This window comes from Salarias fasciatus, chromosome 5, assembly GCF_902148845.1.
Source record: "Salarias fasciatus chromosome 5, fSalaFa1.1, whole genome shotgun sequence".
In the NCBI taxonomy this organism is placed as follows: Eukaryota; Metazoa; Chordata; class Actinopteri; order Blenniiformes; family Blenniidae; genus Salarias; species Salarias fasciatus.
In genome coordinates, this window is record NC_043749.1 from 9,173,415 (window position 1) to 9,199,096 (window position 25,682).

General features: G+C 45.8%; 1 protein-coding gene across 1 annotated transcript in view; it reads right to left on the bottom strand.

The window, feature by feature from the left end:
• plxna1b (plexin A1b) overlaps positions 1-25,682 on the bottom strand; it is a 190,172-nt gene that overhangs the window by 99,433 nt on the left and 65,057 nt on the right. The window contains 2 exon segments of the mRNA XM_030091523.1: positions 3,688-3,728; positions 3,731-3,827. Of these exon segments, the coding sequence (XP_029947383.1) occupies positions 3,688-3,728; positions 3,731-3,827 (138 nt within the window).

Genomic DNA, 25,682 nt, shown 5'->3' on the forward strand with positions numbered 1-25,682 from the left:
GGAGTCTTTTACATTTTTGAAGAAGGAATGAAACAACCTTTTCTAACCAGCAGTACTGAGAAAGTTTTCACTCGGGGAGCAAAAGGCTGAAAAACCTGACGTGTGCTTTGCAGTTTCCGAGTGAGCTGGAGACAGTTTTTAAATGCCTTCACCTTTTCTCTTTCCATGCACAAAACGCCGGGCACACAGCAGCGGACACAGAGCCATATACCACTGGCTGCGGTCAAAAATAAACTGATCTAAATTTCCTGTAATAACACACTGTCTCATCAAACACACACACACTCAGCGGGCCATCCTCTCCTGCTGTCATAACCTCCATTGATAATAAAGACAGTGATGAATATAGCTGGAACGGAGCGAGTCATAAATCATTGGGCCTCGCCCCCTAACTCTGATTCACAGCCTGGGCTTCTGTGTGTGTGTGCATGCAAGTGTGTGTGAGTGGGTGTGTGTGTGTGGGAAGAGGCTAGGGGAACATGTCGTGGGCTACGCATCAGTGGATATGTCCAGTGACACCTTAATGTGCTTGGCTTGTCTGAGGAACCCCCGCAGGCAACCAGCTCCACACACACGCACACACACGCACACGCACACGCACACACAAACAGGATGGAGGCAAGGCGGTGGAAGTTTGTTCCACACGAAAAATATGGAAAGTCTGCAAATTAAATGGTATGTTAATGAGTGTGTGTGTGTGTGAAGGCCCGTCCATGCTTCACATGTCCGCGTGGGTGCGCGTTGCGCATTGGTCCGCGTGACGTAAAAATCGTCATGAATTCCTGTCCGCTAGGGTCCGCGCGGACCGATCCGCGGACGTCCGCGCAGCAGCCAGAATTTGAGACCGCGTTGCGCATTGCGCGCAGGTCGCGGAAGAGTGCGCCTGCGCCAGAGCGCCATAGCAAACAAAACATGACGGTAAACGTGAAAGTAGACAGAGCTCCAGCCTGATGGCTCCACTTAAAGACACCGAAAGAGTGAAAAACTCGTGGAAAGAGAGACTGTCTGGAGGGAGGAGAAGGTCTGTAGACAGAAGTGAAAAAGTAACTAATCGCTCCGGCGCCGCTCCGCGATTCAGAAACAGAAAAAAAAAGGCTAAATAAACTTTAATACTTAAAGATAATGTACTGACAATGTATGTGCTTAATTTTCTCTAAATAATCCGTAATAAGGAGCAGATAAACAGTCTGTAGAGCCGGAAAAGCTTCTCGAGGCTGCGTGGATCACCGCGCCTGCATGAGACGCGCACAGCGGAGCTCAAAATGTAGCATGGGAGAAAGCGCGTCCGCATCGGTGGTGCGCGCACCTTCCAAAGCGGACGCGGAAACGCGTACATGTGAAGCATGGACGGGCCTTGACTGTATCATCTTGGTTTAACTCAAAGCCGTCCCTCTATCTTCTCTCTCCATCAATCCAGTTCTCTCCCGGTTGAACAATTTTCCACCTCGGCCTGTTTGAGACAGACTGTGTGTAAGTGTGTGTGTATGTGTGTGTGTGTGTGTGTGTGTGTGTGTGGGGGGGGGGGGGGGGGGGGGGGGGGGGGATGGGGGGGGGGCATAGATAGTGGGAGATCATTAAAAATATGGGGATGGGATCAGTAGAAGGCATTTGAGATGGGAGGACTCAATTTGGGCTTAGATAGAAACGTGTGTGTGTGTGTGTGTGTGTGTGTGTGTGTGTGTGTGTGTGTGTGTGTGTGTGTGTGTGTGTGTGTGTGTGTGTCTCAGTTAAAGTGAGGATTTGAAAACGTGGAGGAGGGGGTGGCAGCATGGTGGTATAGATGGAGGGCAGGGGATAAAGATGAGGGTAGGACGGAGGGCGAGAGGAGGGAATTGCCCCCTCCAGTCATTAGTGCTGGAAAGGGGGTTTAGTTGGGAGGTCTGGCAGCCGCTGCCCCCCCCCCCCCCCCCCAATTCTGCTTAACCCGAGCCTGCTAACCATTAATGGGGATCAAACACGGAGAGAGATGAAGCTGTGTGTGTGTACATGAGATGGAAAACGTGTGTGTGAGCGGTCTGGAGGGAGGGGGGCATGCTGGGGTGGATGGAGACACAACGTCCTTGAGTGTAAATGGCTGTACGAGTGTGGGAGCCGGAGTGTATGTTCTTGTCTTCTACCAGTGCTTGTAAGTGCTGCCATGAATGTGTGTGTGTGTGTGTGTCTGAGTGTGTGTCTTTCCTGCCCTTAGCTGCCAAGCCGTGCGCTTCGTGCTACTAGCATATATGTGTACCGGTGCGTGACCGGCCCCTCTCCCGCTCGCCTGCCATTCTCCCCCAGTCGCATCGCCGCATTAGGAGAATCACATTAATCCCACAGTGAAAGAAATTAAGCCTCATCTTGCAAAATGTACATTGCATAATAAAAGTGACTGTTGGAAATTCAAATTTTTCTCCAAGCTTAATGAGGGGAAAATGGGTGTTGAAGCAAACAAGGGCGGGCGGGCCTCCAGCCTGGAACTCGCTTCCCGTCTTCTTTTAATTACTGGAGAAATGTTCTGGTACATTTACAGGAACAAGCAGCTTTGGAAATGCCAAATATATATATTAAACAGTATTTCAGATGCGTTTTATTGAGAAATCTATCCTCCTCAAGGAGTGGTCAGTTTAGATGATGTAATCTGTGTTAATCTGTGTTTATGTAACTTTTGACAATTTTAATATATATTTTTAAAGTTAATGTTTTTCTGTGCTCAGATATGTACAGTTTAAACAGTATTGCATAAACTTACTAAGGATATTTTGCTACTTATGGTAATTTTACCTTTACCTTACCTAACAGCAAGGTAGAAGTGAATATCGTGACCTGTTTGAACTTTGCGAATAATCCATGGTTCACACACCTCCTGTAGAGCCTGAGATCACAAATTAACTGTGATTTATTACCCTGCGAGGCATTCACAATGCACTGTGTTTACCACAGTTAACACTTAATTACTGAATCTCCACTTGTCAATTACTGACTATTAGCAAAAAAAATACAGAAACACTGCGTTTCCTGGACAGATTTGACCACCTTAGATCAAAACTATTTCCGTTCTCGCAGCAGATTCTGAACTGTTAAATATGAAAATAGTCACATTTCCTCCACTTTCCTCTCACGCGCGCTCCCTTCATCTCCGCTTCCTTCACTCACCGCATTAATGAGACGGAAAAACGGGGGGAGCAGCTGGGTCCGGGGAGCGACAGCGATGCGACACGCTATCCCTCCACCCCTCCCCTCCCCTCCTCCCCTGCTTCCCACCATCAAAGTCGACGCGGCTTCCACCGGCGGCGGAGCCGGTAATGACCACATGAACGCCCACGCACACGCTCGGAGGCCACATGTGACCTATAACACCCCCTCCATGTCGCCGTGTGCCTAATGTCTGGATTATTAGCCCGCCGTCCTGATGGTAATGTGTGTGTCTGGTGTGTTGCAGTGTAATTAAATCCAGCGGGAACGAGTTGGACAGCGGTTAGGGAAATTCATATATAAATATATTTGTATAACTAAAACGGGAGTGGATCCCGCTCTTAACAGTTGGTAGGAGGCTGGTTTAGAGAAATTAAAAGTAAAAGAAACAACGTGAGTGGAGGTCCACTAATGGTTACATGCGGTCGCCTTCATCGCATATAGAAATTTAATGGCTGGTACTCATGGCTGAACAGAGAGTGAACGCCACCTCATTAATGGATAATGTGGACTCACCTGTCGGTCTGTCAGGGTGTAGATGTGCTGCAGGTCGGGCTGAACAACATGTCTCTCAGCAGGGGGCCTCCTGCCTCGCTGACGGTCACCTTCTCGTACAGCACCGCCGGACGGCTCGGACTGGCGGAGTTCACCAAGATCTGCGAGAGACCACAGAGGAAAAGAGTTTCACATGAGCACTGAGTAACACAGACTGGTCATAAATCTTCATTTCAAACACACTGGCGTCCCTTCAAGCCTCGTGTTTCTGTCCTGTTGACAGGATTTTGACACATGTACGTTCCATAACTCCTGCACTGCAGTATGATCAACCAGTCACAGACACATCTGTGAAATCCACAGTTGGAAAAAAAAAAACAGCTAGATTGAAGAATTGAATGCTAAGTTTATGTAAAAGAGTAGAAACAGTCTTTTACTGTACGTTTGTGAACATTTCTACAGCCATAAATAAAAAGGTATTCAGGCAGCATAAATATCATTATAGTCATAAAGAAGGTTTAATGTTCTTCCAGCTGAGGAAATAGGCTGCATTTACCTCAGCTCCAGCAGATTATGATTATACTGGTAGGTGATGTGAAATTATCAACATTTTGGACAAAGTTGAAAGTGCCTTCTTTGAAGAAACCGTGTAAACGGCTTATTAAAAGGCTGTGGTAAAAGCAGCACTGAGTATAGGATAATTATTGTGAACACAGACGTGATTACAGAGGTAGATGCATGGAGAGGAGCATTAGCGATGGGATAATTGTGTTATCACAACTGTAATAAAGGCGATTTTAAACGGCACCTGCAAGGAAATAATGAAACCGACTTCGGAGATGATATGAGCGAGAATCCACTGCAGCCGCGTCTCGACAACACTGAGTCACCGTGTGTGGGATTCAAGGTAAACATAACCAAGGGACGCACCTGCAGCCAAACCCACACCGACACACACACACACATTTCCCAGGGTTTCGGTGAATAATTTGCCAGGATGTAGATCGAAGAACGGCTGGAAAACGATACCGAACCACACCACTCATGCATGAGCACAAACAGGTTCACATGCAGACAGATGAAAAAAGTGATAAGATGAAAAAAACACACACACACACACACACACACACACACACACAACACACCACACACACACACACACACACAGACAGTGATAGATATGCATGCATCAATACAGGAGTGACTGGGATTGATATGGCCGAACACACAACACACAACACACACACACACACTGTGATGAAAAAGAAAGAATTTATTTACAACCCCACCAAAGGAAACCAGGGGCAACAATCCCATTATCTCTGGCTGCCCGTGTGTGTGTGCGTGTGCGGGTGTGTGAGAGAGGGAGGCAGAGAGCGGCAGAGTGAGATGGAGTGAGAGAAAGAGCTCATAAGGCTGTGATAAAGCACTCGGAGATGAGGGGAAATATGGATGTTATTATCTGGATAATGGGCCCGTAAACAAAGGCTACGTTTCATTCACGGGCGGCGCGCATGTAGATGAGCGCACACAGATACACCCCACACCACGTGCATACCGACACATGTGGTCGCACAGTTTTGAAGTCCTGACAACCAGCATGAGGAAAATGGAGGTTGACACCTCCACACACACACATACACACACACACACACCCAGATAAAAGAATAGCTTTTGTTCTGTGGGCTCTCCGCAACATTTTTTTCTCTCTCTCCGTTACAAAACGAGGCTCTTTCCACTGGCAGCAGCATCTATCTCTGGACCAGATACCCCAAGTCCGGCCGACTGGCTAATGACCAGTCCGAGGCTGGACTGCTTTGGCTCGCACAAACGACGTAACGCAGAGAAAGAAAGTCTGTCTCTCTGTCAGCCTTCCTGTCGTCTGTCTGTATCCATCTGCTAGTCGGGCTGTACATCCTTTACTCTGCAAAATCTGGACATTCATAAAGCAAAGCCTCCTCATATTCTCTCTCATTTTGAACATTCATTTTTTTTTTACTGCTACTGATTTAAATAATTTCGTTATCATTTCAAAAACAAGCTACAAATAGTAAATTGAACAAAAAACACTTTTTCTTTCTGTAATTCGATGCAGGCTTTCTCTCCCTTCTGTGCAGCAGCAGTGAGAAACACGGAAAAGGAGAAGGTGGGTGAGTGAGAGTGGGTGACATGTGAAAACAACAGGTAATAAATCGTTTCAAATCAATTCATTCCACAAGCGCCGCAGCCGAGGCTGTTCGCACAACCCTGGAGAGAACAAAAGATTATGGAATATATAAAGCGAACAGATGGATGGAGGAAGGGATGGATGGATGGGATACTTAAAGGATGCCTAATTAAATCAACCTGAGTGACTGCCTTGGAACTGTGGCGACAATCTGAAAATGAAGTTAACACGCAGGGGCTGCAGGTTTAGAACAGTTTAGCTAGAATGTGTGTGCAGCACTGTGTGGGCATGCGCACGCTAGCATGCCTGTGCACGTGCAATCCGAATATTTTCCTTTTTTTTTTCCCTGTTTATCTACAAGCACCTGCTGTGTATTAACATGCAAAAGGACTTTTTTTTCCCCCCTGCATGAATAAAAATCACAAGTTGTTTACACTGGTGTGCATGTACAGCTGCATGTGCACATGAGCCAAGTCAAGAAATCAATGCAGCAGTGGGTAATGACGGGAGAAGCCGCCGCTGTCTCATTGCGTCCTCGGCATTGCTTAGTTTTCCCACTAAGTGCTTGATGGATGGATTCACAGAACGCTGCCGTGCTGGTGTTTCCAGGAGGGGCTCCTCTGCTGTCAACATGTATAATGTAACATTGAGAGACTTTGAACACATTAGAGGCACTGTCTTAAGTAACGGGCGCAGAAAAGCAGGGAAAAAAAACATGAGGCGGAGAGAGTTAGCGCAGAGTAATGAGGAAGGCACTGCACTGTGGTGAATATCGGTCTTGCATTGGGGATCTAACACCTGGCTCCCATTTTTTTATCCAAATTTTCCATAACGGCTGTGTGTGGCCGTCAGAAACAAGAGGATTATGCTGCAAGCTACAGGTGTTGGGCGATGCTAAACCACTCAGAGGTTTAAAGTGAAGCATCTTGAATACTTCGAATGGCAGCGAGGGTGAAGAGCTGTGGGAGGAGCAATCAGATCATATTAGAATTAGATGTGGAACCGCAGCCAATAGCACATAGGTTTGTTGATGTGTGTATGAATGTAGTCTTTTAATTATTCCTGTTTTTTCGCTGGCTGTACTACAGTTTGCTGCTTGAGGATGAAACTCTTCACCTTGACTTCGACTTCGGAATATATTTTTGAAGAAAAGTAAGAAAATTTAATGGGTTTCTGTTTTTAGATTAAACAGGTTTGGGCTTTTTTCCAGAAATACAAGCTTTGAAAAAGGATTTTCTTATAATCAGTTTTCTTAATTTTATTCAAACCAATATGTTAAATTGGCAGCAGAAGAAAAATTGTGGCTTTCGTCTCTCAACGAATTCTTAAACCGCAAACAGGCATTTCATATGTGAAACATTTCCATGACCTACAATTGGTTTTCCTTCCTTCCTGGAATGCTAATGTTGTTTGTCAGCTGAGTAAAACAGGGAATACAAAGAGACAAAGGGGGTGTTTCCACTGAAGCTGTGCTCCTGAGAGAAAAGTGGCCTTACAGTGTGTAGGGGGAAAAAAAATCTTCAAGATCTACTGAGAATAACGAGAGAAAGTCGTTAGAATATCTTTGAATATGTCCCTTTAATGACGGCTTCTTCTCATTCTTATCTCTCCAGAGATTTTTCTTCCATCTTTGTATTGGCCTGTTTGCAACATGGCTAATATTCAATATTCTTGTGTGCTCCTTGTATGAAAAAACAAGATTACACCAACCAAAAAAATAAAAAAAAAAAACACTGTAGTGTTTCCACAATGAAACCTTTTAAAGTGCGGCTCATCCTGGTATCAACGTCTCCCTCAACCCGTCGATCCACATAAACGCTGCGTTTTATCTCCGGCGCACAGGTCCGGCTGGCTTTGATAGACATGTGGGATAAGTAGAACTGGTGATTCGGGGGGGGGGGGGGGGGGAGTCGGCTGATAAGACACTGGCACATCAGAGAGAATGATGCCTGTCATGGCCCAAACTGACATCTGATGGAGTTTGTGAACATGTGGGCGTTTCAGCGGTAAGGAGAGGGAGGTGTGCGCATCGCACTGCTTTGACCTATTAAAGGTAAAAAGAGAGAAGTTATGGCCATATGGAAAACTGAGGAAAGCCATGGAATGCATCAGGAATGAAGGGGTTAAAGCAGGATGGAAGAACAGCGACGTGGACTTAACTCACAGAAACATATGCTGTTGCTTTCAGTGAGACTTTTTATGTTCAATTCCTTTTTCTTTATTTTAGTTTGAGAACCCAACTAAGGTAGCATTTCCTGATTCGTGTCATCACGACAATCCTGACTCAAGCCATGCTTGTTCTTATACCGGCTCTCTAGATAATCTCTCAATTTTCACAGCGCCTCAACGAAGCCACAGCAGCCTCTTCCTCTTTAAACCCTTCACTCCTAAAAAAGTCAATTTTTGGTCTGACTGGTGGGCTTTTGTCCAAACAGGCTCTGCTGGAATGTCGTGTCAAGTACTTTGTAATTTCACACAAGCTTCTTTATCAGATGCAAGGAATACAGTCATAAAAGGGCATTTTTGGAGAAATCAGTCTTTAACAAATTGCCCGAAAAAGAAATATGAAGATTTATACGTAATGATGAAGAAAACCATGAAACTGTCTGAAGTAAGACAAACAGAACAAAATATGAAAACCCGGGATGAGGAGGACCTTATGCTGCAGTGTTGTGAGTCAGACACAAGATTTAGAAGACAAATGCACGGTGCAGGTGTTCCCAGGTCTCCATAACGCCCCATGAAGCCCGGGTAATAGTTCTGACATTTCAAAGCAGGTTTGGAGATGTGTGCGAACATAAAGCATGCGGGGCTCACTAATAGCATGTGGGAACACACATTCACACACTCACACACACACACACACACACACACACACACACACACACACACACACACACACCTTTAAAGAGGGGTAAACTTGACATAACTAGGTCTACCCATGCATAATGGCAGCAAGCCCACATTCCTGACTTTGATGTGGAGTGGGAGGGGGACCCAAGTGGATGTGCATGTGTGTTGTTAGGGGGGCCCTTGATAAGTGGGGGATTCAGCGCGGCCCTCCATCAGAACAAAGGGGAATGAAGGAAAGCAACAAGAGGGTGATGAAAAAAAAAAAAAGAAAAGACGCGCACAAATGGTGAAGGGAGACGTTGACAAACAGATGACAATACATCATGTAATCGTCATGCTGTAAGAGTTAATGGAGAGAACCTCGGTCTGCCAGAATTATTACCTCAAAGGTCAAGACTGAACTTGAAGGCACAGCATTTTCATGATTAATGGACAAATTCCATCTGCTGATAAGGACTGTACAACCCAATCCAAAACTAAGAGCAGTTATTTATTAGGATAAAGAAAATAAGAGAAGCCCTTGACTGAGCTCCTCTTGATGGATTTTGCCACGAAACCACAAAGTGGCGTGAAGGAAAGTGTTCTTGCCTCGAAGAGTCAGGAGCCCTGTGTGGGGCGGGGGGTTCGCTGTGTGGAGCTTGAAGGTTCTTTGGGTGTGGATTCTCTCTGGGTACTTTGGTTTTCTCCCACAGACCAAAAGCACGCGTTTGAGGTTAATTGCTTAAATCGTTTGTGGGCTTGACCGAGAACGACGGGCGACCTGTTGTGGGTGGATCCTCGCTTCACACACGGCTTCAACCCAAACTGACCCACAGCAGATCGTCCCCCTCCAGCTTATTCCATCCCTCCATTGCATTGCTTCAATCGTCTCCTCAGTGCTGAGTTTACCCCAGTTCCGTCTCATCAGAACCTGACCTATAGACACAAAACAGCCGAGCACGCCTGCGTCTGTGCCGTTCAGGGTTATTACGCCGTTTTCAGCTTCTGACAGAAAGGAAGGAGGAACTGAAGAAGCCACTTGAAGCCGCTGCACCTTTTAAACACACCATCGGAGCACCGAGGGTCGTCGTACACTCATCGCTGTCCTCCTCCCGCCGTGCATTGTTTGAGAAGGGAGCACATCCATTCATGCCTCCATGAATGCGAACAAAACATGTTCTGATGGAGATTTGCTGAAAAAGCAGGGAAATAAAAATCCACCACAGAGAACGTTTATGTATTTGTACAGCTGAGCAGTTAGAAGCTGAGAGCAGATGGAGCATCACACATGAGTGAGTGATTGCCCTGATCTATGGGACCAATCCCCCATTGCCACAAACACACACGCACACACACACACACACACACACACTTGCACAGTATGTGCAGCCAACACATCGAGGGATTGAGAGTAAACCTTTACCATATGTGGGTCAGACAGGCAGACACCGAGCAGCCTTTTCTTTAACAGAAGCAAGACAGACAAAGAGTTATGGCGACAATGATGGAGGAGACGTGCCCTCAAACGCACACACACACACACACACACACACACACACCCACGCACACACACACACAGGCACAAAAGAATGTCATCACATCGGCAATCAAAACACTGTACGTCTGGACCGAGTTATTTTAAGGTCTTGGAAGGCGAACAGATGCAATTTAACTGTTTTAAAGAGGCTTTATTAGGGCAAAACTCGCTGACATTTGAAGGAGAGGGAGGAGAAGGAAGCTCAATGCTAAATATTACTTATTTATGGAGGCTTATTTATACTGACAGATACAAGCACCCAATAGACTAAATAACCTAGATTAGGGAAAACGGGGAGAAAAGGGGAATGAAGGCTGTACATTGGGGGGGAAAAAAATGCAATTATTAGCAGCAGCTTCCAGTCAAACACACACTCACACACCTCCTTAGTAATCCTTCCACACACCACTACACATTAGTGGCACTAAATCACACATCTTCCAGTCTCCTGTACTTAGAAGCACAAAGAGCCGTTGGTTCTGTGGAGCTCGTCTGTCACTGTCACAGCTCCATTAAAAGCCGATTCTTCAAAAAGTCATTTACTTTTATCTTTTTGATGTTTCTACAAAGAACAGCTCCTTCTGCCATGACTACCTACCAGGGATGAAATAACCAGTTTAATGGTGAGACTGCAGTAAAACGTGCTACAATAAGCGCAACCGTTTCACATTTTAATTATCTTTAAACACACATGTGATTAAAGCGCTTTGACAGACTCGCAGTAAATCCTGTCCGGAATGAACTTGGAACTTAACTGAACTCCGGCACAGGTACACAGACGGTGGCACACTTAAGATTTGTCTGTCTTCTACAAGGACAAAGAGTGAGGGCATGTTTTTGTTTTTACGAGAGCGTGGCGCTCATCCTGAATGGTGGAAGTTAACTCTCAAAAGAAAAACTGCTAATAGAGGAGCGGCAGAGTTAAAGCCTTTATATTGCAAACTGAAGTCAGGGCTGCCATAGTTGTTCAACTATTTACTATTGTTAAGGTGTTGGAGGGGTTGGAGTGTTTTCAAAAAGTTTTGTTTTCCCTGGTTTCCAAGGAAACAGAGTTGAAGCCTATTCAAATGGTTCTACCTTGAGAGTCATTTTCAAAAGTTGCATTTTCTGTGGCTCTGAGCACCGTTGTTGTGTAAATGGACACCCAAAACACAAAGAAAGTTTTCCATTTTCACTTGGAAACACTGCGTTAATGAGGACTAAAATCTCAGTTCAGCCTGGAAGTACAACTTCCCAGTGGAGTAAATCTGAGTTGGCTCCAAAAGTAGAGCCAGAGTTGGAGCTTTCAATCAAGCTGTTGGTGAAATGACTTCCTGTCCACACACCTCTGGAGTAATATCATCACACCTTAACAACACCGAGTGGTCCTCTGCCAAAAAAAGAGAAATTGGGTTTAAGTTTCACGGGAAGAATTCAATCTGGCGAGCGCTCCGTCTCTGTTTTGAAGCCGCACCTGACACGTTCCATCAAAGATGCCGAAGCTTACATAAAGCACTCAGCGACGGGGTCAGATACGCCACCGTGTAATCCGGCGTATTCCGTCATATCGGGTTACCTGCTATGTCAACTGTCACGGAGTGGATGTGGCATTCGCCCGCGTGTTCGCGGCGTGGTTATTCTTGTGTGAGCCCGCGGCCTTTCACCAGCAGTGCTCCCCCGAAAGGTCACACACTCACAAACACTTAGACATGCACACAACAGAAACATGCAGGAGGCTGGGGTGGATAAGGACAACAGAAAAAAAAAAAAAGGGAGGGATTAAGGCGAAAGCAACATCCAACCTCACTCAGCGAGCACAAACACATGCAAGCGTACTATATAATGTAAACTCAGTTACGGAAAGTGAGTGGCTTTAAACAGCAAATTAGACCTATTCATCACTGCTGAGGCTTTTTTAATCCTCCTGGCTTGATTAAATTAGGAGCTTGTCATTCCCGTCTGCCCGGTCTCCTCTGCTTCTCCAAAAGCTGCAGTGGCGCTAGTTTACATTCCTCCTGCTATTTCACCTCCTCTCCACCGGCTCCTTCCTCTCCCTCCACAAATTAAATGCCTTTAGCAAGCAGTTGTCAGATAAGTGTGTGGAGCGGGTTGCTAGACGCGGCAAGGCGGCGGCGTTTCATCTTCCAACCATCCCTAAATCACACTAACTCAATCATCTGCGTGGAGTTACACGCACACACACGCGCGCGCAGGGCTGAGTGTGTGAAAAGCGCTGCATCCAGAGAGGTGCTTCACTGTGACTGATTTTATCAGCTGTCTTGCAAACGGGGGAAGAAATTGCACCACAACATTATCATATACAATAAGATGAGACTCTAAGATAGAGCTTTTCCAATTGAATGCCTTTTTTAGTGTCGCCATTCAAATGAGAAAGAACCTCCTCTTACATGGAGCCGCAAAACACAAATCCCTTACGGGAGATCTCAACGAAACAATATTACACATTTACATCAAAGACTACTGAGAAGATATTTATGTTAAAGGCTTACTAGTCAAACGCTTTAAAGACCAGATTTAATATTCATGGGGTTCGAGGAGGCGCGTTGGTGTAAGAGAAGTCATCTGGTGTCATGATTTTTACGGTGACACCGGCGAGGCCTCCGCAGGCTTCTGAGGGGAAGAGCTGCCGGCTTTATCAGATGCAGGAAAGTGGGAAACCAAACAAAGATTGTGAAGAGTGTTAGAGTGTGTTAGCGGCTCTGAAAAGAGGAGTGGAGAGCACACACACACCACACACACACACACACACACACACACACAACACACACACACACACACACACACACACACCACACACACACACACACACACACACACACCACACACACACACACACACACACACACACACACACACACACACACACACACACACACACACACACACCACACATACAGGAGAGATCGACTCTGCTGTTTGCAGTGTGTGTGTGTGTGTGTGTGTGTGTGTGTGTGTGTCTAAGACAGTCTATCAATTTGCAAGTTTAGCAGAGTGCTCTGCGTGCAGTGAATACATGCAAGTCATCAATTAAGCGCGTGCGGACTTCATCAACATCAATCACAATAATCAGGGATCAATTAATAACCTGAAGGAATGGAGAACACAACGTGCACACATGCACAGACGCTCCTATTTCTGGCACTTCTTGACCCGCCATTTACTGACTAGATCAGCCATTCAGTGGGATTACAGCGAACGGGACCTCATCTTGAGCCGTAATTACCAAGGTGTGCGTGTGTGTGTGTGTATGTGTGTGCACGTGCTAGTGTGTGCCCGTGTGTGTTCCTGTGGGAGAGTCAAAGTGATTACATGGCCACTGGTGCCTCTAATAACATCTTTTAGGGAGAGAGAGAGAGACAGAGCGGGGAGAGAGGGGGTGGGAGATGAGTGATTTCCATCGTTCTTGGGAAGGACCAGAATTGTGGGAGAGGAATTCTTCTGGCGGTGAAACTGCGGGCCTATTTTGACTGTGGCATCATGCGCGAGTGTGTGTGTACGCTCGCCGTGCACGCGCGTGCGTGCGTGCAGATGTTTGTAATGGATGTAACACAAGAAGCTAATGGGAGCCGGGCCAAAACCACACCTCAGTCAGATGTGTGCCAAACCATTCCTGGCCGCAAATGCCTGCCTCTACTCAGCCCCTTTTATTTCCCCGCTCACTCCATCCCTCCACCCACTGAAAGTCATTCTGGGAGAAGGGGTTCACGCACTTCCATTGTCTTTCCTTGTCCCTGTATTTTCCACTGTGACACTTTTCCTTTTTCTCCCTCAGTGAAAGTAAGAAAAAATGAAGCGCTTACTCAGTTCACACCACAAATGCCAAGCGAGTGAGTGAGAACAGAGCGGAGGAGCTGACGCAAACAGAGCCAAAACCAGCGCAGGGCTCAAAATGGCAGGAACCAATGGGACCGCAACGTCGTCAGCTGGCGACGCGAGACGCTTTAAATAAGGAGTAAAGTCGCTGGTAACAATGGGAAGCTCGGTGGCTGAAATGAGAGGAAATTTCACAGAGAAGCACACAAACACACACACACACACACACACTACGTCTGGTCACTGTAAAGAAAGAGGAATGCAGATGGCGTTTAAAATGAGCTTTTACGGTGTGGTTTTGAAGGATTTACAGCAGTGGCAGACCTTGTGAATGTGTACCTAATCAGTGAGTGGCGGCCTGGTACACACTGTCCAAAAAGAGTTCTAGTACGACGGAGTACTCCACCCTACAGACGGACACACAGACAAACACAAACACACGCCATCATTTCCACCACCTCTCTATCGTTTTCTTGTTTATTCTATAAAATTTCAAACTTTAACTGAATTTTAACTGATTTCTATTTTTTTTTTTCAACTGGCAAACGCTCATAAAGCCTCATGATTATAAATGGAAAAGCAGCGCATCACATTTAAGACGCAAAATTTAGAAAATCTTTCCATGTTAATCTATATTAATTTTCTCTATGTCGGGCTCTATGCTACATGAAAGGTCAGCCCCATCAGGAAATTCTGCTTCCTTGTTAGACGCACGTGGAATCTGTATGTCAGAGTTCAAAGTTGAACTTCCCCCGCGGGTGAATCAACAGGTTGCTGAAGTCGTCATTGAAAATTAACTGATTTGGCATAATGCTGCCCTTTAAAAAATGCTGATGCAATCAGACCTTTAGAACGAATAATTTCCTAATGGACAAATGATTTCAGCACGACACTTGATTATTGAAATCCACCGGATGAGCAGAGAGATCGTGTTGTGATAGAAACCACGGCCGCGATTTAACACTGAAGCCGCCTTCACTTCTTCTGGAGGAGTTCAAAAGTGCAACCTGGCAGAAAGTGTTTGAGAAATAGCTCGCCGTGTGTTTGGTCTCCAGTGGAGGAGGGGAGGAGGTCCATTCCTGTCATGACTGCCCTAATCCTGCCCTTCGATACCGACGCCGCCTGCCTCGCAACACCTTACTCTGGATGTGAGTTTGAATGCTTCCCTTCATGAGAAAGGAGCTCTGCACACACACCGACATGCTCCGTGTGTCAAAAAGGGAATGGAGGGGACGTCTGCATAGCAACCTGGAAACAACCAGCGAGGTGACATACACAGGGAGGGAAGGGTGACGTGTGTGTGTGTGTGTGTGCTGCTCTCACACGGTACGGGGTGGTGTCATGGTGGAAGCTCTGGGGATAATTGAACTTTGGGTCCGAGTCAAAAGCATCAAAATCTGTCTTGCTTGTGAGCTAAATAGCGGTGTGGTATGTGATCCGAGGGTCTGCTGGGGTTTGAGTTGTTAGCTTAACACGGCTGGACTCTGTTTGTGTTTGTCCGTGAGGCAGAACTGTGTTTTCCTTGGCACGAGGCGAACTGTAATGCCTTCTGGTGAGAAATGGAAAGAGCTGCACTGATGGATGAGGTTAAAGTCATTCATTCCCCAAACCTAGGTAACTACTAAAAAAAAAATATATATATATATATATATATATATATATATATATATATATATATATATATATATATATATATATATATATGTTCATGCAGCAACTTGGCAAGCTGTATAAGATCTTTTTTTTCCCCAGTCTCACATTTTCATAGTATCGCAAATCCATCAGGATTGATTGGCAGATAATGTTGATTACAGAGCACGCAAATTATTTCTTTAGAAACTTTTTGGGGGTTTCTGAATGAACATGCGCCCAGTGAGCAGCGTGATGAAGCGCTGCTTCCTGAGAAATTCACATATTCAGCTTCTCCACCCGACCAAAGACGACATGAGTTTCCTTGTCAAACCAAAAGCCTGACCGAGCAGTGTGGTGAAACAGAACAGAACCGCTCTCCTCTCCTCATCTCACAGGTGGGGCCACCCGCCACCCACCGCATTCTACCCAGAATGCTCGCTCTTGTTTAGGGGAGAGGTCAGAGTAAAGTCCCTGGCTCGGGCTCAGGCCGAGCTGGGAATCCACCTCTGAAACTGACGGAGTTGACAAAAAGAGCCGGGAAAACTGCCACCGACAGGACCTCGAGATTCCCCTCCACTCCCTCGTCTCTCTGCTACCCGTTCAAGCAGTGGCGTTCTCTTTACACTTCGCTATCGCACTCCATCTCTCGGTCCATTCCCTCCCCCTCGGTTTGTTCTGCCATGCTGTAGTGGGAAGGTCTTGGCTGCTGCTCATCAGATGCAGCGAGCATGACTGATTCAGGAGCCAAAAGACTGGTTCGGACAGGGAGAGAAGGAAAAAATGCTTCTCTCCATCTGTGGACATGAGAGACAAGCAGACAGTGGGAGGGGGGAAGCAGGAGGGGGGAAGTCCACTGCAAATTGAAAGAGATACAATGGATGAGAGAAAGAGAGATGCTGTCCAAACAGAGGACAAGGAAGAGAAACACGCAGCTCGAACTTGACCTGATTTAAACACCACTTCTGCCTCTGTGTGTGTGTGTGAGTGTGTGTGTGACAGGAGGAGGGGCCACAAACACAAAATACACGGTGACATTTAGCAGATGTGCAGGCCATGTGTGCAGGGACACGCACTAAAACCAAGTGCTGTTTAATCCGTTATATTACTCATGATATAACACCCCTGGAAGGGCACTGACATATATTTTGAAATTCTTTTTCCACCCCAGCCTTGTCTATTTAAAAGTTGTGAAATGTTATCATTGCTCAATATCCCAACTTCCGCTTTTAAATATGTTTTAAAGTTACGGATGAGCCAACACAGCATGTTTTGAGCCCAAACGGAAAACAAAACAAAGGTCATTGCTTGATTTAACATTGAATAAAATGGCAAGACTAGAACTGACTGAACAGAAAGCTGTTACACAACAGTTACAGATTGTAGATACGTTTGTTGCGTACGCGGCGCACCTGGTACGCTCTGGTGTGTAGGAGGAGTTTATCAGTTTTATCAGAATTTCTTAACTTCATCGGAAAACTTGATCTGTTCTCCCATCTCACTCCTCTCCTTCATAAAAGCACACCACTCCAGATTCCTGCCAACACAAAGGTAATCAGTGTACTTCAACGACTGGAGCATGCTGGTAGGAGGAATGTGCGGAATGTGGTCTGCCGTGCCCGTTCACACACCTGCCTGTCTCTGACAGTCTGCAAATAAAGCCGACAATGAACGAGTGAGGATAGACGTGTGTTTGGTTTTCTTTCCAGGACGCGGTTAACATACGGCACAAGTCACTCCGCTCCTTAATTGATGGCACCCTCTCCCATCTGCCGGTCCTGACACCGCAACGTGCAATCTGCTGAAACCCAGGATCCACCGGCTCCGTATGCCGGGCGATGCCGCCTCAGTCTCAGATCTGTTAGCTCCCACTGTCCCTGGCTCTATTAACAGCTCTGCAATTTTAAGGAAGTTGTCAAAATGTTACAAAGTGGGACCCCCATAAGACCAAGTATGTGAATGACCTTTGACCCTGACATCAAATCAGCACTTCTCCTCTCCTTCCTCTGACCACACCACACTGCAGCTGCAGTTTTGAGGAAGTAGAAACACAAAATATTCGATCACTGCCTGATACGTGTCAACAGGCACCATGGCCAGGACTTATTCATTTCATCAGCGGTTATTCCGTCATGTCTGATCAATGTAACAGAGAAATGGATATCTGGGAATCATTTACAAAGATCACATTCCTCTATCTGATCAATTGCATCATGGCTCCAACAACTTTTTTATAAAGCTCCACAATGGACTGTTCATCGTTTTATATTGTGCAAATGAGCAATTTTTTAGATTGACATTTCATTCTGTGATAAACGGGTTCAATGCAATCTTACTCTGGATGATACAGAAAAATATATCAACATGAATATTTGACTTTCTCATTAAATTATTTTGAATTGTAGAGATATCATTGTTTGCACTTATTTGTCCTGCAGGCTCAATCAAGAAATGATTACTACTGGAGAGGAATTATCAAAAATGTAAACTGACTTATCAACAAACTTGAACATATAGCAAATATTTTTCATCGTTTCTAATTAGAAAGCAAGGAAGGGGCAGAACCTTTCATTTATATACTTATAACATAATAAAACAAACACACTCGGGTTGATAATAGCAGCAGTGGACTCAGATAAGCTTTAGTTGTACGAGTATTTGAAGCTGAATACTAAAATAATCTAATTTCCCTCGTTGCTCATCGATCTCATAACATGAAAATGGTCCAGTGTATGAATCTGCATTGGCTCTCAGAGAGTTAAACATACAAAACCAGGGAGTGGATGCTGCCTCCCTGCCAATGAGACAACCTGAGTTAATAAATCATTCATAAACCGCATTCCAGCTGATAAAGAGCAAAGGCAGACCGTGAACCCGGAAGCTTCCGCAGCTCTGCTGCCTCTGGGCCTCACTCAGTGGACGCATTGTATGCTTCTATATGCGGGCGGCAGACCGGGTGAGTTACACTCAAATAACTTCTATAAATACCTCCGCTGCTCGACTTCAGCCACTACACACTACCTTATGCAACCGGCTGGTCACGGAGGGGCGCAGGATAGGGATCGACTGAACAGTATGCACAGGAATACACCTCACTCTCCACCTCCACGAGAGCCGTGCACACACACACACACACACACACACACCAGGCATGCCACAGCAGCAGTGCCTGAGCAGCTGGTGCGACCAGGTGGGAGACAGATGCCACGCCTCTGGTTTGGCCTGTAGCCATGGCAACAGAAGCGGCGCCTGACCAATGGCTGCAGCGTCTCTGGAGGTGTTGGGGATGGCTTCGCTCAACACCCAGAGCTATCCAGATGAATCAGGCCACCCACATTCAAACACGTCCATGCCAAATGATGACAATTAGAAGCTGGAAGTGCTTTGCTTTATGTTTCTGTGGGTGTCTGATTTCATCCAGGGATGAGTGTACAATGAGTACTAACAAATTTGGCAACGTCTAAAAAAACACAAGCGCATTACAGAGAAAGGCCAGAAGTTATCATTTGAGAGCTTTGTACTTTTGTCTTCAGCTTCAAATAGTTTGTAGAGACTGTTTGTGTGATTTACAGAAACCATCACCGCGCTAATATGCTGTAATGTGTTGAAAGAGCCGAACTTCAGGCAGTCCCACAGGGTGATAGAACAAACACAGAGAGGCGGGCAGCGGTGAAACGAGACTCGGAAACAAATGCAAAGATAAAGAAAGGGGAAGAAAAGCAGGAATGATGAAAGGGAAAATGAAGAGAAAGCAGGAAAAAAAAAAGGGCTGAGTGATGAGTTTGAGATCTTTGGAGACCAGAGACCGCTGGTAGCCTCTCACTAACAGATCATTTGTGTGTGCGGTTTGTCTGTTTGATGGAGAGAGGGACAGAAAGGCAAACAGAGAGAACGGAGCTCGGCTAAAGTGGCAACCAGCTGGGTCAACTCTCATCAGTCTGGGGAGGTGTGATGGACGGATGGAGGGACGGAGAGCGAGAATCAGGAGTACAAAAACAACAGCAGCAGCCGCCAGCATGAGAGGAGGATGGCTACAGAACCTTAGTTATTAGTCATTTCTTATCAGGAACAGCATCAGAATACGATCTGAGTTCTCAGCATTCTCATGTATGTTTCTAGAGCGGCCAAAATATTAGGAAAAATATGCATCAATATCATGCAGCACGGCTCAGCACCACTGCAAACTACAAAGGCATAATGCGTCTCAGAGCTGCTGTACTCGATCACATTACTTTGTAGTGGTGTGCCTAATAACGTGAAAGAATACTGTGACAGTGTGTAAATGAACATTAAATCGCCATCTACTGACCTGAACAGAGGCTTCAGCCAACACTCTGAGCATGCAATTACTTATACAGGGCAGGCAGAGAACGTGACAAAGCGTAGGCATCAGGATACTCTGCACAATCACCAACATCTTAATAAAGAAACATCTCCAGGGCCCGCTTCCTTCCTGACAGAGCAGCCTGTGACGTACGCCAGCGAGCATTAAATCACTGCTTCATGATCTCCTGAGCCAGCTCTCTAAAGCCAGCCATCACGGTTTACCTCTGCAGGACACCGCGCTACAAAAACTGTCTGAAAGTGTGTCACTTCCTTCATTTCTGCATGGAAAACATAATAAGCTGATGGGAAGGTTTTCCCCGGACCAAAAGTAAACGAGAGGAGGGGGAAAAAAGCAAAAAGGCAAAGTTTCCAGACAGTCAGCTGAGCGAAATGGACTGTCACAAGACTGCTTTTTTTAGAAGCGCTCTTTATTGTGACTCACACACACACACACACACACACACACACACACACACACACACACACACACACACACACACATATACAGAGTCAGTGACACACACACACACACACCCAAACATCTGTTGGCTTATCTTGCCCTTTTACTTCCTCCCTTCTCTCTCCCACTGTGCCACACACGGAGACGGGAAGTGTGTATGAGAAGAGGAAGCTGTCCATACAAAAAACAGAGGAAATCCTTCGTCCTGGATTACTTTCTCTCACACCACGTACACACACACACACACACACACACACACACACACACGCACACATGTATGGGCATGAACACAGACAATTACATAGGCAATCAAAGAGATGAGGCCTGATTGGAGGTGCTGTTAATTGTTCGGCCCACAAACACACACACACACACACACACACACACACACACACACACACGCTGATGACTCTATTCCAGCTGTGCTGACTTGACTTGAAGCAGGAGGCATGAAACACCCGCTCGCTCTCACAGCTCATGTTGATGTCTTACAACGTGGAATCCACGCGATTCGATTAGCTCATAACAAACCGGATTAAGCTGGAAGTGAAGCGCCGCAAGAGCAGCCAATCGGCCGCTCACGCACGCACTGATACCAGCACCAAGTCAGCACGGCGGCCGTCTCTTGCTCAATCTCCTTCCCCCCGTTTCCTGAGTGACGTCACGACACACATGCACACTCGCCGTTCACACACGCCATTCACACACGCCATTCACACACATTTCCACCGGCTCATTATGCACAGAAGAAGCCCTGCGTGTTTTTCTCACTCACTCTCTCCACTCAAACGCAGAGCCATTCACGTCCCAACAGACCCAGACACGTGCACACGCACACAAAACACACACACACACACACACATACACACACACTCACACACACACCATTAGGCAGCAGCATGGGCGCTCAGCAGGAATTAGAGGACAATTAAAAAGCTCAATTAGACTTATACTCTTATTTCCAGAAATGAGCGAGTTGCAGATGGCGTGGCACGCTCTCTGCGTTCAAAAACACACTTTGGTGGTTTCCTCCGGGGAGAACAACAAAAGGGAGATGAAAAGAGAGGAGGGAGGAGTTTGATGTAAATATGTGTAATGGTGCTGAGTGGAGGTAAAGTGCCTGATGAAAACACTCAGAATGGAGCATTACTGGCACCGGTGTGACGCTGCATGTTCCCCAGCAGCGTCGGCTCCCCGGTGGCTGCCTGCTCTGCGACTGTTGCTGAGGATACAAGGTGTTAGTGTTGTTGTTTTCACTCCGTCACGGCACTTAAACTATTTCCAGGTCTGACGTACGCTCTTCCCTCTCAAACTTCTGGCCTCGTCTCCGCTTCCTTCTCTGTGCGTAATCTCCAGTAAAATGAAGAATCGCAGCTCAGTTGTCTTCCTCTCCTGCATCCTCTGAGTTTTCATGCCAGGACTGTTGAGTCACTGTACGTGTGTGTGTGTGTGTGTGTATGTGTGTGTTTGGATTAAGTTATTCTTGGCCAGGTCACACACACTTCAAATAAACAATGTTACAAAAACAACCCGCACGATCCTGAACCGAAACACACACGTATGGGAGGCAGATGGTCTAACCTGTGGGTTCTCCATGGCCCACTGGTGGAAGGGCAACGCTTCACTATTCTCCCCCTACAGGCACACACACGCACGCACAGGAGCACACACACACACACACACACTCTAGAGTGGGCAATAAATTCCGACTAGCATAAAACAACCCCTGCAAACAGACATGGCAGGAGTGACAGCCGATGCCAGAGAAACACACCGACACCCAGAGTTCATCTGGAGGTAAACTTGATTCACACTGACAGAGGGGCACGTGGGGCCGGACTTCAACAAAGAAGGAACTTGGCAGCATATTAAAGACTTTTTGGCCATTCAACCTCTCAGTTTCAGTGAGTGAAATCGTTAAAGCAACAAACAACAGTCCTAAAAAATATTCACATATGAACTGTTTGATTAGAGAAAAGATAAAAAGACGTTTCAGTCAGAACTCACTGAAGCACCTGTGGAAGAAATGAAGAAGAAAAGAGTCTTCACTCACTTCATGTTTAATTTGCATTATCAATTACGGGAAATTTAAATTCTGGATCAGTGACTTTAGGATTCTGTGTCTGTCTTCCAAACTTACAGCTTTTCAGTTTTTTTATATTAGTAACTTTCAAAAGGTGATTCGAACTATCAGGACTGACAAAAATGAAGTCAAAATTGAATGGAAAGCAAAACTGCCACCAAAATCTTAAGAGTTATATTTGAATGAGTCCACAAGAAGGAAAAAAAAATCATGTATATTTTTGTATTTCAAGGAAAAAGATTTGTTTCTCAATTTTTTTTTTTTTTTTTCACCAATCATTCTTCTTTTTGGTCCTACAACAAGTGATCTGTCCTGAAAATCTAATCGCTTTCATACAAACCCACACATACTGAACACTAATCGGTATATTTGATGCCAAATATTCACTTTTGAAAACAATACATGTTCAGAATTTTTGAGTTTTTTCATTAAGTGGCACTCCTGCCTCTGACAATAGCAGTAATGTTTGGAAGTTTTATGAATTATTGCTTCTGCATGATTATAACAGACTGAATTCCATCAGCTGACACTAAACAACCAGCTCCCATGTTCAAAGTCATATGCTTTCCAAATATTCTTTTCTGCAAACTGACCAATATTTCACTCTCTAGCTTAGTCTGTCTTAATTTTTTCTTTTTTTTCCTCCGTCTTTTCCAGCTGTTCTCCCCCCTCACTCCGTGCTGATGGTCAAATTAACAGCGGCCTCGCCTTTCCAGCAGCTAATTGGCGAGGTCTAACAGAGACGTGCCCTCAATTTCCACCGTCGCTTCGCTTTCCACACACGCTTTCTGTCTCCGTGTGTGCCCGCCATGAAAAATCACAAGTCGCCCTGCAGCCCCGGAGAAGCGGCGATGAACACATCGGAGCGGGCGCGCCGGCGTGCACGCGGGGCACGTTCAGAACAATCCGCATCCGTACACACCCACGAACACAGAGGCAAGAACTGTGACACATGCTCGCACAAGCAAACACACACACACACACACACACACACACACACACACCGAGTGCTAACTCAGAGCTGGAGTTGAGAAGTCCCAGTGGGAAAAGCCACTTTCCGGAACATTTTACCCAATTTGCATTGCTTCTGGCTCCATCGCACTCTCGGAGGAGAGAAGATGAGAATGAGGAACAAGCCTCTGTGAGTATGTCTGTGCGTCTGTGTGTGTGTGTGTGTGTGTGTGTGTGTGTGTGTGTGTGTGTGTGTGTGTGTGTGTGTGTGCCCATAACATGTGCCTCGGTGCTGAGAATCACACACTTTTAAGAACAGAAAAATATCATTTGTGCATTTTCTACTATTTGTTCCTGCTTCGGTGAGGTTTGCAGGTTAACCATGACTTCTGATGATACATAATAATAGACTCAGAAGCATTCACACATTTTGGTGCACGTATGGTTTTATAACACAAGGACATGCCCCTCGATGGCTTTCACTCACCTAGCAAGGACCCTGCATCCCTAACGTGACTACACACTACATACACACACACACATGCACACACAGGAGAGGGTGATGCAGGACCAATGCATTAGAGAGATGATGCAATGAGAGGAGTCAGATCCGCAAGCAATCAGTCTGATTGAGTGTGTGTGTGTGTGTGTGCGCGCGCTCTTTTCTCCTCCCCAGTTCTCCTCAGTTATCCCTCATTTCCCTTATCCTCAGAGGAGTCTTTTCAAAGGTCTGACGTCGTATCACCTGGTTAGCTGCGAGATGTAGTGACAGTGTGACAAAAATATCGATGTGTGATCATCAGAGCCCAAGGAGACGAGGATGCTTCTGACAGAAACAATTAACGACAAGAAGATGATCAAGCGCTCAGTGAAACACACTCTATTAAACGTAGCAAGCGGAAACTTTCAGGGACTGAACAACACTTCCAAATACATCCATATCACTGTGGGTAATACATTTCACCTGCTCCTTCCACTCAGATCCTAGAGGTCACTAGCAATTACAATCCCACCTCTTTATCAGAAAGTCCAATCGAAAGCTCATTTCCCTTAAAGCCTGTCTCTTAGGTCTAATCACCTAAAGGGAGAAACAGCAGCTGGGAGTGCTACCTTCTCCCAGTCCAACTCACCTCGGGCCCTTTTCAATAACTCTAAGTGGCTTTGAGCTTTTAACGCACCCCTTGATTTTTAGTGACGCCGATATGTATGAGCGCAGGGTAAAGTCATTTTGTGATTCACGTTGAGCAAGGAGGATCTCCGCGTGCCTGTGAGTCAAATGGAGGAGGTATTTTAATTGTTGTGACTACAGTGTGGCTGCATACAACTGAAATAGCTGTATTCCCACATTATTTTAGTGTTGAAAAGCCATTTGTAATCTAACTATCAAGAGAACTATGTGTTGAACTCACAGCAATGTCCTGTCAATGCCACTGCACTGATGTAGCAATATAGTCCGAGGCTCCTTGACACACACACACAGACACACACAGCGTGACAGAAGCCTCAGAAGGTGAGCAGGGTTACAATAGCTGCTGTGCCGGCTGTTAGACATAAACTTTATCTGGCTTCCTCTCTCTGTCTCTCTAATACACTTTATTCCCAGCGGCAGCCTTGACCCTCTTGCCTCCTCTTCACTCCGTTGCATTACTAAATGCAGCCATTTTGGCTCCCGTAGGGCCCGTGATAGAGCTTTGGTCACCTCCCGGCCACATTCATACCACTGGGCCTGTAATGAAACTATGGATTTTCCATCCGAGCACTGACACTAACTGCCTGTTTGCTGTGCATCCAGTCTCTGTTGCACTGTTCTGTACTGTATATGTGGAGGCGGGAGGAGAAATGCCTCATGCAACAGCATTTCTAAGTTCTTCTAAATCTTTCTGAGAGTGGAAATGGCCGTTCGAACGGGTAGCTCGACCCAAGCAGTGAATTACTGACCCACAGTCGAGCCAGGAGAGAGCAGGCTTTGTGATTTAGACACATGTCAGAGGAATGTTTAGTAAAGATGTGCTTAACAGATCTTATCCAAGCACAGTCTGAAGCATGTGAGGAGATGTGTCAAAGCTGCGGAAGCACATTTGACACAGTTTTACAGGTAGAGAAAAAAAAAGGAAGAATCCTCCAGTAATAATTTTAGCCAATTACTTGGAAAATACCAGGAAAAAATTGAATGCTTATCTCCTACACCAAAGATGAAACCTGGGAAAATGTGTTTTCT